The sequence below is a fragment of the Rhamphochromis longiceps genome, linkage group LG22 (genome assembly GCF_057381845.1).
Source record: "Rhamphochromis longiceps isolate RC_006_pf linkage group LG22, R_longiceps_female_GT1.1, whole genome shotgun sequence".
NCBI lineage: Eukaryota > Metazoa > Chordata > Actinopteri > Cichliformes > Cichlidae > Rhamphochromis > Rhamphochromis longiceps.
In genome coordinates this window covers 36,783,200-36,800,042 of record NC_140577.1, presented here as the reverse complement: position 1 = coordinate 36,800,042, position 16,843 = coordinate 36,783,200, and the positions used below count along the sequence as shown (strand labels likewise).

The 16,843-nt window shown below is 40.3% G+C and overlaps 1 protein-coding gene across 9 annotated transcripts in view; it reads right to left on the bottom strand.

Moving 5' to 3' along the window:
* Positions 1 to 3,923: 3,923 nt before the first annotated feature.
* Positions 3,924 to 16,843, bottom strand: part of epb41a (erythrocyte membrane protein band 4.1a) — a 56,670-nt gene continuing 43,750 nt past the window's right edge. For 7 of the 9 annotated variants that reach the window (XM_085397059.1, XM_085397064.1, XM_085397066.1 and 4 more), the window contains 5 exons: positions 12,370 to 12,498; positions 10,073 to 10,189; positions 7,827 to 7,907; positions 7,456 to 7,575; positions 3,924 to 5,943 (listed from right to left, as the gene is read on the bottom strand). In XM_085397059.1, coding sequence (XP_085253185.1) covers positions 7,477 to 7,575; positions 7,827 to 7,907; positions 10,073 to 10,189; positions 12,370 to 12,498 — 426 coding nt within the window. In that variant the 3' untranslated portion in view covers positions 3,924 to 5,943; positions 7,456 to 7,476. The remainder of the gene's footprint in view (positions 5,944 to 7,455; positions 7,576 to 7,826; positions 7,908 to 10,072; positions 10,190 to 12,369; positions 12,499 to 16,843) is intronic. The other 2 variants (XM_085397062.1, XM_085397065.1) reach the window with 2 other exon arrangements.

Here is a 16,843-nt window from a genome sequence, read left to right as displayed (position 1 = left end):
AGTAGGGGCTTACGATAGAACGGAACCGTGGGAGCTCGGGAGGGAAGTGTGGCAGTCCGTGGGGGCAGGAAGTCCGTGGAATGGCGAGTGGGCCAGGTGAGCGCCGCGAGATCCAGTTGAGCCGGAGGACAGGCAGGTAGCAGACGCCGAGTAGAAATCTGGACAGAAGTAGGCAGGTTAAACAAAGTTCCAAGCAGAAGAGAATGCACACTTTTCGTGGAAGTCTGGTTACCACTGTGGGGATGACTACGGACTGGCGTGGAGCATCCGTCAGCGCCGGATTAAGTGGATCTCCGTGTAATCACCGGGATGGAGAGCAGGTGTGCTAGTGATGGCCCAGCCCGGGGGTGTGGCTACCCGAGCATCACGCATTCCACAGACCATGACACCCCTAAAATAGCTAAAACTAAAAACAAACTAAAAACTACTTCCACAAACATTCAGCTTTGATATTAATGAGTTTTTTGGGTTCATTGAGAACATGGTTGTTGTTCAATAATAACATTATTCCTCAAAAATACAACTTGCCTAATAATTCTGCACTCCCTGTATGATTTATATCAAGTTTTTGGGATTCAACTTTTTACTGTTACTGCTATACGACTGTGAAGCTGTGTTACAGTTCATGTTCCCTTTCATAGATTCAACTAAAGAAGTTTCTGAAATGTGTCTTACTTACATCTCCTTTATCTTCTGAATGTTTTTCTCGGTTGCATTGCCTCCCTGACACGTCTGACAGAACATCTAGCAGTACTAAGACTTTCATATTATCAGTGTAATGACCTGGAACACAGTTAATGAACTCTGGAGTTGGCTCGGAGCTTTCAGCAACAAAGCTGATGAATTGAAACTTTAATCATTACAAAAAATAATTTAAAAAAAGGAATCACTCAGGGGCACAGACCTAACAGTTCTGTGTGTATTTGACAGATTCATTTCCATCAAACTGATTCACACTGAACCCTGTGAATGCAGACCCTGCAGTACTTACAGTATCTGTAGATTCCACATAAAGGAGGCATTTAATGAAGTCTTTACTGCACAAGCTGGCACTGGGCTGATAGGGGCTCTGTATCAATGCAGAACAGAGGTCGACATACAAGGATGCAATGAATGATAGAAAACAAACTGAGCGATCGTGTAGAAGAAAGAGGAACAAGGCCTGCGTTTCGAAAAACGACACCTTGCAACACCGAGCATAAAATGTTCCCTCTGAAGCAGAAGGGAAAGAAAATGAACGCACACATGTAAAGAAAGCTCTTAAAACATGTGGTTAACTTAATCAGATAGTAAACAAGGTCAGACACCAATTAGGGAGAAACAGAAGGAAAACCAGAACAACATCATCGTCCCTGATGTAGCAGGTTTATCAGAGAAACTCAGGAGAGTCTTCTCCAAACACGACATCCCAGTGCACTTCAGACTCAGACACAAACTGGTTCATCACAAACACAAACTGAACAACGTAGCTGTGCAGTGCAGCGAGGAGCGCTCAGACCTCTACACTGGAGACACCAAACAGCCACTTCATAAACACATGTAAAGGTCAAAGGTCACTCTCTCAGGATGCCAGTGTTCACATTTTGTAGAGAGAAGACAGATGGTTTGAAAGAGGAGTGAAAGAAACATCTATGTCCACTGTGAACGGCCATCTTTGAAAGGAGGGCGGGGCTTACCACACCAACTGTCTGCCATCTATAATCTAGACGCCTTAACGCCCACGCACATCCTGCGTCATCTGACCTCAGTAAGTCACATGATAGGGTGTGGCTAGGATTCACAATGAGCTCACCCAACACCTTGGCTGATTGTGACCTACACCTGTTTTCACACCTTGGCTCATGTGATTAGGTGGAGGATCATCAGGGGGTCCAGGACCCTCTTAGAGACACTTAAAATCTGGGAAAGAACAATTATCACTGCCTCACTATTTCATCCAGCTGTCATAAACCCACATGTGCTATTTACACATGTATTCCTAATGTCCTAATGTGCCTGAAGTCTCAAAGTCTGTCTGTGAGCTGCACCTGACGTTTGCAATAAATCTCTGCATTTTTCATTGATAACATGAAACTTGTTGGTAACACCACAGGGGCTTTCATTTCAGCTCGTTTCAGATCCTTCTGTCTCGGTCCCAAAAAGGTTGATTCTGTTCATCTGGATGTTTTCAGTGGGAGAAACGTTTCGTCATCATCAGGTGACATCTTCAGTCTCAGCTGACTGCAGGTTTCTTATAAACAGGACATTTGCACAATGACTGAAACCAGCAGCACTGAAGGAACAATGGGCTGTGAGGTCGTGACCATTGATCAACAACCACTGATCAATGGCCATGAGTCCCATTCACAGAGAGTTGGGGAATGGCTGCAATCACAGCATTGTAAGATGGTGACAGATGCACCCTTAGGCCCCTCCTCCATTCAGAGATGGTCTTTCCCTTTTCATGTAAATGGCCTCCTTGACTCCGCCCTCAAACCAGCGTTCCTCCCTGTCCAGGATGTTACATCCTCATCATTGAAACAGTCCACTGGCCTGTAGGTGTGCATAGACTGCAGAGTCCTGGCCTGACGAGGTGGCTCTTCTGTGTTGTGTCATCCTCTTACCCAGAGGTTGTTTGGTTTCCCCGATGTATAAATCCAGCCCATTGTTCCTTCAGTGCTGCTGGTTTCAGTCATTATGCAGATGTCCTGTTTGTAAGGTTGGAAACCTGCAGTCAGCTGAGACTGAAGACGTCACCTGATGAGTGACGAAACGTTTCTCCCACTGAAAACATCCAGATGAAGAGAATATAAACTTTCTGGGATTTACTTGCCTGGATGATTGAGCATGCATCGGGACTCTGTCTCTGTCCCTTTTTCTGCTGTTCTCAAACAGCTTGAGCCGTGACTGTCAGTTTTAGTGAATGTGATTCGCTTAACCCTCAGGTTTCTCCACGATGCCACTGCGCCTCTATTTTTTTTTTGAAAGAGGTTTTGAAGAGATCATAGGTCGGCTGACTTTCTCCATTATCAACATCAGTCTGTCTTTGAATGTGGTTCCTGCGAATTTTAAACATGCAAATATGCAACCTTTGATTAAAAAACATGATCTTAAACTGACGTCAAAAACAAAAAACAGGGCTCCTCTGCAAGCTGCAACTTCTTTGAAAGATATTTAGAGAAAACAGTTTCTGCTCAGTTAAACTGTTTCATTGAAGTGCATGATATCCAATATATTTGTCTATTTCTTTCTCATGTTCAGCACTTTGTGTCACCTGTGACTGATTTAAAGTGCTTTACAAATAAAGTTACATAAATGTTTTGTGTGCAGCATAATTATTAATAGTTACACTATTTCAAAGTATGTTTACAGCCTACAAGCAGATTTTCCATATTAATATGACGATCTAAAAATCTACTACAGCACTATAAATAGAACTGGGGCCTTTTTTAATTTTAGAAAATAAATATGTCAATAAAATAATTTTACTAATCCATTTTCTTAATGAATTTAATATCTAAACATTTAATTGCTGCATTTAAAAAGTCATCTAAGAACCTGTGGCATCAGGTAAGTTCTACAGAACGGATGTCAGAGCCAGAACAAGCTGTTTGCTCAGCACAGCGCAGAAATAAAGCTACAAATTGATTAACAAAGCATAATCGATTACTCTTAATAGAAACAATAACAAGAAAGATTTAAAATGACAGAGTTTTACATGGTTAACTGTCTACAGGGTGATTCAAATATTTACATTGGGATAAAAAATCTGGATGGTGGAATCAGCAAAACGATTACGTTATCTCTAAAGCCTCAGGAGTATTTGAACATGGTGCATATTTTATTAGTTACTATGGTGATAATGCTTCGATTACATATCGATATTTAGAGTGAACTGACCTTAAATGTATGCAAAAGCATCAGGAAGGACGACGCTGGCGATGACAATGTCAATAATGACCACAACAGTGTTTATTTAGTGCATGGTGCTTTTTACATGTTTTTGTGTGATGACCATGTGAGGGTTACATCTAAGAAAACATACACAGAAAATAAGATGTGGACTGCTGACACAGAGGAGGAGGAGTACCGTGATCATAATGATACAGTGAGAACAACAAACACTGGAGAGGATCTTAAAGGGCATCTTGTAACTAAAAGTCCGCCGTTTGAAGATAAAGTGCAAAGTGTGCACTGGTGCTAAAACGCCTAAAGTCACGCTGAAATGTTCTTTAAACTGTAAAAATATTGACTGTATTTCATTAATTTGATGCCGGACATTTTAAGGTTAACAAAAACTCACTGGATGACACAAATGAATGAGAGCTGTAGAAAGGACATTTATGTCGTTGAACCGTGACGTGTTCAGGGTGAACTGGGGTCCCAGTTATAAAGGCTAAGGCTAGGTTTGCAACAAAACCCCTTTTCTAGTTGTGTTAGTATACCCACTTTATTGTTCGTTGTCATTTTATGTCCGAGGTAAACAAAAATCATGTTCTTTTTCAAAAAGTGGCCCCAAACGTCTGAGTGGCAGTGTGACTCTGTTTCTGCTTCCAGTGGGCGGTGTGTACAGGCGTGGTCGGCTTTGTCCTCCAGGAAGTACACATGTCATAATCATACTGTTCAAATATTATGGCAGACATATGGAAGTTAGACAGTGTGAGAAGAATTCATCATCACTGCTGATTCGGTTCTTTCATCTCGTTTCTTTTTGTTGCTTTATTACATGCCGACTTTCTTCTCTCTGTGTTTTTCCCCTTACTGGTGTAATGTCACCACATTCATCCCCTTTCTGTTGTTCCATTATAATAAGCTGATAATCTGTATTGTGTTGTTCTTTGAATTATAACAGAAAATTATCCCAATTTACCGTATTATTAAGTGTCAGATATGTCAACCATTCCTATCATTTTAATGTGATGCAATAGATTTTATATAATAAAGTCTAAATATACAGACGCTGAAGTTTTGCTCTTCTCTTTACCGACTTCAATATTTCACAGATGTCTTTAAAGCAGCGCTAAGTGTACACACTGCCCACTGTGAGGAAAATTAGAAACGTAATGCAGAAACTATAACGATGTGGGGAACATTGTCATGTAAAATCATATCTAAAACACAAAACGCACAAAGGTGGAAATAAATAAACGTCATGTCAGTGCACTACGATCTCTGTGGTCCTGATGAAGCCCTGTTTTGGTAACACGAGCACAAAAACACAACTAAACAATCAAAAGGTGTCACTGAACAAATGCCAGAACTTTGTCAGATGAAAGGATTAATTCCCGCACGTTAGTTTCATACAATCAATCTTTTCCTATACACAAATTGAAAAAATATTATTTTTACGTCGAGAGGGAAAATAAAATATTTACTGTACAAGAAATGACACCAAACTTGCACTAAAATTTGAGAGGGATCCTGCGAGTCCCAAAGTGTACAATCCCAAGTGACATCACCCACAATCCCTTTGTCAATGCTGCTCGGATACATTGTTACAAAATACTTGATTTTCAAGTTACTGGTAACCAATTCTGATGGTAAGAAAAGCTGTAGAAAAATAAATTACCAATATATCAAGAGTAAAAGACCAAATGCCCTTGATTTTTTCTTAAAATCTCCACACAAATTGGAGAGGATGAAATCCACAAATGCTGTTCTTTAATTTCTTTTTCATATTTAAAAAAAGATGATTTTTCATCCATAACTCCAGCAGCTGCTCTTTTGGCAGTAAATGGAACAAGAGGGGGATTGTGGGGAATACTGGCAGGGTTCTTGGGAATTTTCTGGTGACTCTGTCTCCTTCAGGCCAAACTTCACACTCGTGGAGTCAAGTTCATTTGTCATTGTTGGAGCTAGTTCGCTCTGATGAGGTCTGGTGGTTCCCGTTGATGGTTGCTGGGTGCGCTGAGGTAAAATGGTGTGATGGAGATACGAGGAGGAATGGGGTGGAGTGGGGGGTAGCTGAGAGGGCCGAAGTTTGATTGAGGAAAGATGACAGAAAGTAAAGAAAGAATAAAAGAATATTTAGTGGCGTTTACCATGAAAATATCTGCATTTTTGATCACAAGACAGTCAGCTATCTGAGCACAAAGGAAAAGGCCCCAACACCAAAAAAGAAAATGAAGCAAGAAATATTACATAGAAAATGAGAATTTTAATATATACGTAATGTAATTTGAATTGTATAACACGACATTAGTCTTAAAGAGCTTTTTTTAACCATACATGTAAACAATCAAAATTTTATTTGATTGTTGTTTCTGTCGTCTGCTGAACTTTAGATTCATTTATTTTTAATAGTTTATTTAAAATACTTTATAATTCATTTTTATTGGCCATTATAATAAAACATTTTTTATGGAAAAAGAATAATAATGTGTTTTTATTGTACAATTCATCAAAAAGTGGTGAAACTGACCATCAAACATTTACAGTTCATATACTGTCATATATACACACATTACTGGGATACTGAGCAAGGATCATGTGATTGAGGCCATTCATTGACTCCACATTGGCAGCAAACACACTGGCTGAAAGGACCCATGTGCTCGTACATGACGCAGCTCTTCGTGGAAGCTGTTACCATAGATTCACCCAGCCTCTGTTTCTCTACATTAGCTCTGTCTGCGGAGCTTCACTCCAGTAATGCTACTGAGTTTGTTAACACACCAACAAAAATCTGTCTCTGTTGGTTTTTTATTCTCTGGAACTTGAAACAAAGTGTTTTACAAAACTATGATTATTGTTCCTTTTACCACTTTGGTAGCTTTAGTTGGCATCGTGCCTTCCTGATCTTCCTGTGAGACAGCACTGAGGGCTTCAACAATCTGCAGCCCTCCCAGCCCTCCCAGCCCTGCTCACATGTTCAGACAAACTGGGAGGCAGGCTGGGCCGTTTACATACCAGCCTGCCAACCAGCTCAACAGCATCAGATTCCCAGCCTGGACCCTTTAACATCACATATCCAAGGCAACAATTAAAGCCACATGGGCCCTAACACCTTACACTGTGGACGTACCATGTTTCACTTTCATGCAAACACCGGAGATACTTCTGCAGGTTTTCATTTAATTACTGATCTGCGTCCTTCATAAACATCTCCATGTTTCCATGACTCGGTTCAGTCGGTTTCTATCATTACTTATCACGGTCCTCTTGTGTTTAAAACACAGTTTGGTGATGTAGTTCGTCTCCATGGTAGCTTTTACTGTAAATAAGTTTCTTTTGGTGGCTGTTATTGTAAACAGTGACTGCCGTTTCTTAATTATTTATGCTGGTTAGTGGTTAGGTGGAGGTGGTTAGGAGGTTTGAGTTTAAGTCTGAATTCTTGGTTAAGTTTAAACTTTTTCAACATCTTCTTTTATCCTCGTCACAATTATAATTATACTCAATATGATCTTCACAAGTGATTTTCAGTCTGACCAGTGGATACTTGGTGGGGGACAGATGAAATCCAGATGTATCACTTGCCTTCCACAGGATCAGTCCGTCTTACTCTGGGGTGATCTCCGTCTCCTGATGCACGACCACTTTGGTGACAGACATATCTGGGTGCTGCTCCTTTGCCTCTTTAATGGCCTGGGCCAAAGCCTACAGAGTAAACACCACACTCCTAAATGACCTGCACGACACGCACTGTTGTGACGAACATGACTTTCATGTAGCATATATTTACTGGACATACTGCTCTGTGGGGCAAGCTAGGCCTGCACATAATCCCAGGGTCACTTATGTGGTACATTTCCTGTAAATCAGCGAATGAGCTAACACACAGACCTTTAAGGAAAACATGATTTAGTGTGAACAACGAAGCAGTGAGAAATGCTCCATAATGAATTTACCTTGTCATGATCTATTTCTGTGTCCCCAGTGATGACAATTCTCTTTTCAATGCGAGTCTCAGAGATCCCTCCTTTCACCGTCTGTAACAGAGATGTGACACAAGCTTTAAAAATCTAAATCCTCCCTCTGTCTTTATTTCTCCTCTGAACAGAATTGACGTTCGCTGGAAAATCCTGAGTGAAATGACAGTGACAGTGACTCCTCTTAAATCCAGGACCAAATGACCTCACACCACATTCACCAGCGTGAGGCCAGAAGACGCCACTTACTGAGTGGAAACTTCTACAGATACAGTCACAGGCAGTTCATTTCAGCATTAGCAGGTAACAGTATAAGAGTATGCTTGTGAAAGTTTTTCGTATATGGAAACAGTATATCAAACGTATCAGTATGTCAGCTGAATGAAGCAGATGTAGGAGAGTATGTCTTTCACATAAGAATTGAACTAACTGTTTCTGATGGAGCCTCTGAGATCTCAGAGGCTCGGAGCAGAAGTCTGATGGCCGGGAGGAGCACAGAGTTATGTAGTGACTGTTCCAACAGCTGATCACAAAATGTACCTGACTGAATCATCTGAAGTTATGTGCCAGTTATCTTTACCCTGAAACACTGCAAACTGATGATCTGACTGTAACAAAGTCATTTTGTTGCCTATATTAGATCAGTAGCATTCATGAGTTTGAGTTGTGCTCTGTTACATGAAAATACTAAAAGATAACTATGTAAAAAACATGGTATCATCTGAGAGTGTTGTTGTTGGGAGAGACGAGGATGCAAACAGTCACATCTGATTTAATAAAGTACACCCACACTGAAAATGTCTGCCACTCAAACAGCCTGTGTTTCAAGACAGCTGGTTTAAGTTAGAGATGGACCGATCCGATATTACGTATCGGTCTGATACTGACGTAAATTACTGGATCGGATATCAGAGAGAAATAAAAGATGTAATCCGATCCATTAAATATCACACAAGCACCTCATAAAACCTGCGACACGGCGTAACTCTGCTCATAACCGTAGCACGTCGCAGCAGTGTGCTCACGTGATAGAGCGGCTGTGTGTTTGTAGCCTCGCTACCAAACCGGCATTTCATCTCTGAGGAAGTGATCCCAGAGAGAAGTAAAGCAAGTGTGTAAGTTCATCTCTGAATGTTTGTAAAGCATTCCAGCGTTAAGCTTAACAACCGATATATGGAGCGACTGCCTCTCTCTCTCTCCTGCTGCTACTTCAATCATGAAACTGATCAATGATCAGCTGATCGTCTCTCTTCTTTGTTTTTGCACCAGAAAGAGGAAACCAGCAGCTGAACAACAGCAGCACGTTTAAGCTTGACTGTTGTTAGGATTTATTTAATATTACTTTCTACACCAGGATCTTTTTCTACACAGCTGACGTAACTGTGCAGGGGCGGATCTAGCAAAGTTTAGCCAGGGGGGCCGATAGGGCATTAACAGGGAAAGGGGGCACAAAGACATACTTTTCTTTCTTATTCTCATTTACAATGTTGAGCTTTTAATAAATAATTATCTGAATCTGACACCCAAAGTTTTAATCTGATGTAAAATATATAGAAGTCCATTACTGTATATAGTAACTGTTAAGTCTAATATACCCTAGTAAGCTATAGTACTTTTTCCTTTGGGAACCATCTGTGCAGTCTGCAGTTCTGTTGAAGAAAGATGTTGAATCTGTTTAATTATTCTTGAAAAATAATTGATTTCTGTGCATTTTTTCACACTGCATCAAATTAAAGTTGATTATGTCGATTAAGCATCATGAGGGCGGGGGGTGGTTCCCTATTTATTTATTTATTTATTTGCTGGGAGTTTGCAGCCCTGTTAGTTAGGTTGTTTAATATTTCTGGTAAGTACTCTTTAAAATACCAGAGTAGGGAGGATGGAGCAGGTTTAAGTTTATTAGATTGATCAGTTTTGCTGAACTATGAAATATTTGTATGTGTTTTTTACATACAGGTATAACAGAATAGCTTTATTTTTTTTAACTTGAGTATGAATTTATACAAAACGCAGCAAGATATTTATAAAAAAAAAGTTTTATTGATTAAAAAAACTATCGGATTCATATCGGTATCGCCAGATATCCAAATTTATCGTTATCGCACATAAAAAAGTGGTACCGTGCCATCTGTAGTTTAAGTGACTAATAGCAGACATTTTTCACAACATAGTGATAGTGTACTGATCTCTACTGCCTGAGAAGCTGTTAGTGAAGTGTGCCAGACCTTGGTGATCTGGGTGGTGGTGGTGGTGCTGATGGTCTCAGAAGTAATCGTCTGGGCACTCAGCAGCACTCCCGACTCCCTCTCTGCCACACTGTCCACCGGCTGTGGGAGAGATAACTTTAAGTACCAAACAAGAAATTACTCACACATTTAAACACAGCACATGAACTTCATTATGTCAGAAAAGGGATAAAAGTGTGCAGACTTTGCGTTGTTAATATATAATAACAGTTAAAAGTGAAATGTGTACTTTTGCTATTCTAATAAAGGTTATTATTGACTTGAAGCTACAAATCGTTGCTCTTTTCTGTGGGACTTGGACATCTACCAGCTGAAAATGGCATTGATTAGATTTGTGTCGTTCCAGTGTCCACAGTGCACATCCAGGTGAAAACCAAGAACGCTCTGCTAAAGCCTCCAGTGTTTACAGTAGCAATGTGGCTTTAAGAAATGCAAACTGGTAAAGCATTTGAAACTGAAGCACCAAAGCAAGATGGGCCATCCCAACAATATAAGCAACAATGTAACAGTGAGTGGTGTGAAAACTCTGAAGTATCACCAACTTCTTGCAAAACTGAACAAACAGCACTTAACAGTACAAATGATTAATCACCCGAAGCATACTACAAGCAAAGACATGGGATGTTGATCCATGGCTAACTCAGTCACATGAGCTCAACCTAAAAAAGACAAAACTGCAGGCAGTGAGATCCACAAAGAAGCAGCAACTGAGGCTGGTTCAGTTCTGGCCTGGCAGAGCATCTCAAGGAGGAAATGCAGCGTCTGATGAGGTTCTTGGGTTCTAGACTTCAGTCATTGAATACAAAGTATTTCCAGGGAAATGTAAAGTCATGTTAGTTTGTATATTGGAGGATAGAGTATCTATAGTACTATAGTAGAAATCGCTTTAAGCCCCCTCAATTTTAAACATTTATGTTAAAGTAATTTATGTTGGATTTTCTGTAATCAACACAGGCTCAGATACACACAGACACCCCCACTAATATTCGGTTAGATGTCCCTCAGCTCTCTAGGTGAAGCAGAGAAATTGATAATTATATTCCAGGAGAGAAGCGTGCTGCGCCGGAGTCAGTCTGAAGAAAGTTAAATAACAGTGTCTGAGAGGGAAACCAGACAAGTGTTCACAGCAGTCACAACAGCGGGAAAAAAAATAACAGATGCTCAGGCTGTAATGAGGGGGGGTGCTGAATACTGCAAATCCATTCCTGGAAACTGGACCAATCACAGGACACGATCGAGAGCTGACATAAAAACAAAACCGAATTAAGAATATATTATACAGCGTCAACATAAGCTAGAAAATGTGGTTTGGTAACAGGATCAAGGACTGAACTTTACAGTTTCACTGCTATGCAGGTTTGATCTGATCAGCTGTTTTGAATCCCAGCCCTGTGTTTAACAGACGACCCACCTAATTATTAATATTGACAAATTAGCAGGTCATGCTAGTGCTGTAGAATCAAATCTGCCACTAAACGTAGAGTTGGCATTATTTTACATTTCAGTTATTGCATGCTTTTGTGTTTTTGTGTGAGATATAGGCCACACCATGTGGGAGTGGAGATTCCACTCTAGCCCAGCTATTTGGAGTCGCGTACAGGGACTAGTAAAGGGGTCTTGGAGACTCCAGTGAGGGAAAAGGATATTTTAAATGAAAGTAGTTGTCACCTGGCCTGGATGGTTTTGCTGTTAAAATAATTACATTTTACCAGACAGAGGATTCGTTTTCAATAGATTTACGTGGATTTGTTGTGATAATAGACTGGATTGGAAACTGCTGGTTTGCTGGACCTGTGGATAACAGGAGGGGGGAAAGCCTACTCTGTAATTAGGAGGTGACCATCCAGGCGTGGAGAGGAAGAGCTCGAGTGTTGTATTCCCAGAATCTGCTGTGGAAACACTCCGTATTGACCCAAGGCCTATGAAGGTGGGTGAAAAGCCTTTCCCAGGAAGACTGCTTGTTCTTCTGCGTGACCACCTTTTTCTGCTTGTACCAGGCTAATAACTGTGACTGTGGTGGGCCTTTGATTCCAGGCCAGAACGTCAGCCCACCAGTCTGCTTCCAAACACCTTATTTAATTCTTGTATTAAGGCCATTATGTTGACCACTCCTTAATACTAGGGCCAAAACTTTCGGCCAGGCTTATGAAAACCAGACAGTGTGTAGTAGCATTGCATACAAAGTAAAAAAAAAGCTATACTTTGTGTTTAATGTGAGAAAATAACTCGTAAAATGCATATTTTTGTAAGGGGGAAATGTCTCAAATTCACCTCACCTGAGCTGACTCGTATGTGATGGTCTTGGTTTCAGTGTGAACTAAGGGTATGTCCTTGTAGGCTGCAGTTCCTCTTACAGAATTGGTAACATCTGAGATGGTGATTGTCTGGGTCTTTAGCACAGGAGACTGCAGAAAGCAGATAAACAGCAATAAACTCTCAGGGTTTTACAAAGACAACAGTGTGGCACTGTAGCTGCTGCACAACGCAAGGGAAAGAAATCCAAACCCTGTTTGTCCCAGACACACATTTACACACACAGAAAATATCCTGCTGGATTTCTTACTAAACTATGAATTGATCCTTAAATCCCACTTCACTGAGGAGACTGGTAATGTAACTGTTGTACTGGGAAATGCATTCATGAAAACCAGCATGTTTAAAATCTATATCTGACTTACAACATGTCTAACAGGGAACTCTAATGATTTTAACTGAATCTACCAAAGCCTTTTTTATTCGAGATAAATGTGCGTGGGTATGAGTGTGACAAAGTGTAGCGCTGAGCGCACCTTAATGCTAGACAAATAATCTGTTATAATAGAAATGTGATCTGTCTGCATGATTCCACAACTTGCTGTATGTATGCAATGAAACTTTTAATTGTATAACACTAAAATGTTTTAGACACTAGAGGTAAAGTAAGTATAACTTGAAAATATAGTTTGTGTCATTATAATTTGTCACTGTCGAGCTGCACATTTCACTCATCATGTTCCTGTGTTTTGGGCAACGGTCTATAATTAACTGTCGCCTTTCTCATGCCGTCACCCAGTTCTGTCATGACTCTGATCCAATCACAGTCAGCCTTCAGGTCCTCAAATGTGCATGTTAACCATGTATTAGGCCATAATATATTTCATGTTGCAGAATTGTCTCTGCCCATTGCACAAAAACCAGCTTAAAAAAATAATTAGCAGCTGCAGGCAAATAATGAAGTGTGCAACTACAAAGGACGAAGTATTCCAAATGGCATCCAAATGTTTGCACAAAACAATAATTCATTTGGTAGAAAATAAAAATCAAACCACAATGTCTGCAGTGCTCTGCCTTCAAACACCGTGCACAACTTATTCTTGAAACACACATCAATAACAGAGCAGACGGGTGTTTCCTAAACTGCAAAAATGTAGGAGTGAAGACCTGCAGCTGGAAACGCCCAGTGTTTGTGGAAATGATGAGACACTGCATTTCAATATATTAATGCAGTTCTGTTATTCCTTGCAAGCGTCCATTACAACCATTTGTCTGTCTTTAGTTGGTTCCCTCCTCAGTAGGTTTATGACTATAAAAATGCTGGTGATTGTTTGCTTTAAAGATCAACGTTCTCCCCAGTTTCATTAGTATTCCTTCAAATGTTCCACCGGCTGAAAGGGAACCAAAACGAACGCTGATAGTTTCACAGCCAGACAGACCTCAGCCACATCCTCTAGCTTTTCATGGAGGACTCTGAAGATCACCCCGGCATGTTCTAGGTCTGCGTCACATTCCCCTCTGTTAGGCATTCCCAGAAAACCACCAACAATGATCTATGGGGCTTCATGAGCTGCCAAAACCACATCAACTAGCTCCTTTGAGCTTTGAGAAGCTTTTCTTTAAGCTCGCTCCAGATGTTTGAGCTCCTTCAGTTTTTCCTCAGCACCGTACGGCAGAGGAAAACAGCTTCGGTTGCTTGTATTGATAGTTTCACACATTCCATATCAGAGCCTATGATCCGTATACAGGACACCTCCATTATGGTGCTCTGCACAGCATGCTAAGGTAGCCAAAACCCAGAAGCATGTTTAAGCCGAGTGATGCTGACCCCAGACCAGCAGCCAGACCCTGTTAAATCATATGAGAGAATGTGTTTCAGGCCATTTTACAGAGAAACACAAAAGTAATGCAACAAGCAGGACAATGATTACTTTCTCCTGGGAGCAATTAAGTAACATTTTGCATTACTTGTTCTGCGTCATGATGACTTTTTTGAGTAATGAACCTACACGGATCACAACACAGAGGAGCACACAGCATGTAGTTAACGTGCATGACTGTAATTTCTTTCATACGCTGCTCAGTGATGGTGCTGACTCAACGCGGAGACGATGAGAACCTCGTGAGAGTGAATAAGAAATCAAATTGTTAAGTGATGGAATCAGAATCGCTAAATTCTTGTCAATTGCCATCTACATAAGTGTGACACGAGATTAATAATGCCAATTCTAAAAACATCGAGTAAAATATAAAAGCAGAATGCAATGATTAGCAAATCTCATGAACACGTTTTATTCACAGAACACAGAAATCACACCAAATGTTTACACAGAGAAAATGTTCTCTGTTAACAGGTAGCTGTGTCCACATTGACATGAAATCAGTTTGAGCTTAGTCTGTGACGCTGTACTTTCATTATCATGAGTGTCTGAAAATCCCCACAAATCATTGTTTAAGAAGCACCTGAGGGAACATGAGGCAGATAAACAGCCTGTTTGTTACCAGTCACATGACTGAGTATAAAAAGAGCAGGCAGGCAGTTTCCCAGAAGTAAAGACAGGCAGGGGGCACCAGTCTGCAAAAAACTGCATTTACAAGCTGCAAAACAATTGTTTGTCAAATAAACAACTGTGAAAGCTGCAAATTTCTCATAATAGCATCAACAGGTTCCAGAGAAATCCGTGTGCACAATGCACAAGCCTGGAAATCCATGTTGGATGAGCGAGAGCTTTCTGCCTAAGTCAGCACTGCATTAACAACAGGCTTGACTCTGTCATGGAAATCAGCGCAAAGACTCGGGAACGGCTCACGGTGCCGTCCACACCTGCAGTGTCACTTTATATGTGAACATCATCCTGAATCTGGGCCAAATGTCACATGGACTGAGGCAAAGTGGAAATCTGTTCTGAGGTCAGAAACATCTGATTTGTTTTCTTTTTGGCAAACATGGACGTCACTTCACCTGGACTAAAGAGGAGAGGGAGAGGCATCATTCAGCTGGTTTCCGCTGATGTATGGCGATACATTACTGACTATGAATTTGGCAACTTGCACATCTGGAAAGGATCCATCAGTGCTGAAATACAAGGTTTAGACCAACATAGTAACTAAGACAACAGTGTGAAACCATGTAAAGCATCTATTACAACAGCATGGGTCTAGGTTGAGTCTAGAATTCTTACCAATTCAAGATATTTGGAAAAACATTAAAAATTAAAAATATGAAACTGAAGATTCAGAATAATTGAAAAGCCAGAATTCTGTATACAATAGTCCTCTAACAAAAGTCTAACAACTCGTCTTTAACTCAGGATGAGCTGGTTCTTCTTTCTTTAAACATTTGATCTATTGTTGAATTAAATAATGATTTTCAGAAATCATTGCATTCTTTTTTATTTTAACGGCGTCCCAGCCTTTTCAAAAGTGGGGTTGTAATTAGAAAGTGCTTAAGACATAGAAGTGTTGTGTCTGCGAGGATAGGTACATTTGTCTGTTCTCAGTTAGATTAGAAAAGAGCTGTATAGCCTGTGTGTTCACCATGACACAAGTATAGAGTCTGAAGACGATTCAAAGTGTGGCATTTACATTCTGTAGAATAGATCTTTATTGTCACTGTTACAAGAACAACGAAACAGTTTGTCAGCGTGTCGATTTTTACATTAGAAAGAGAAACGTTAAAGAGCTGCAGGTGCATGCTCTCAGAGGAGCTCTCAGTGCAAGGGAAACCAGTCGCGTCGGCTGAAATCAGAATAATAGTGAGAAAATTAAGACCAGCTAAAGAAACAATTCTGACAAACAGAAACACAGTGGTGGGAACGGCACACCCACAGGAAAAACACCAGTGGCAGATGACCACAGTTTCTTTTTCATGGAAAACCTCCTTCACTGCTTCCAATGAGGAAAGTTACATTTATTTGCACTTAAAATCCAAGATAATGTGAGCGTGCGCACACCTACCAATGCTTGTGTATATTTGCTCAGCATACACAGTCACATATTATAGTCAAAGCAACAGGGCGACTCCTCCTTACAGACAACACAGCCAGAATAAGAGAGTTCAGGCTTTGTTGTCCGTGTTTGGTACGGACACCTTGTGTTCTTACGACATTCGTTTTAAAACAGCCTGATAACCAGTTGAATTGGCCAAATTTCCAAACTGGGCACATTTTCATCTGAAGAAACAACAACTCGGTTTATTGCCGAATTTCAACTACTGGACATGTTTCAGAGGTTTTTCTGTTGATTTGCATGATTTTAAAAACAGACAAACAGGACTGAAGTCAACTCCTCCAAGATTTGACACTAAGAGAAAAACTCAAACTTAGTTGACGAATTATTTGGAAAAAATATATTTTTAAATGTAATATGAGAAACATATTTTCTAATTATATTCTTTATCAAAAAAGCAATCGCAAAGACTATTTGCCAAATTTGGTACCTGTAAAGAACCTTTAAACGACTTTCCTGTAATTATCTGATAACAACAATGATGAAGAT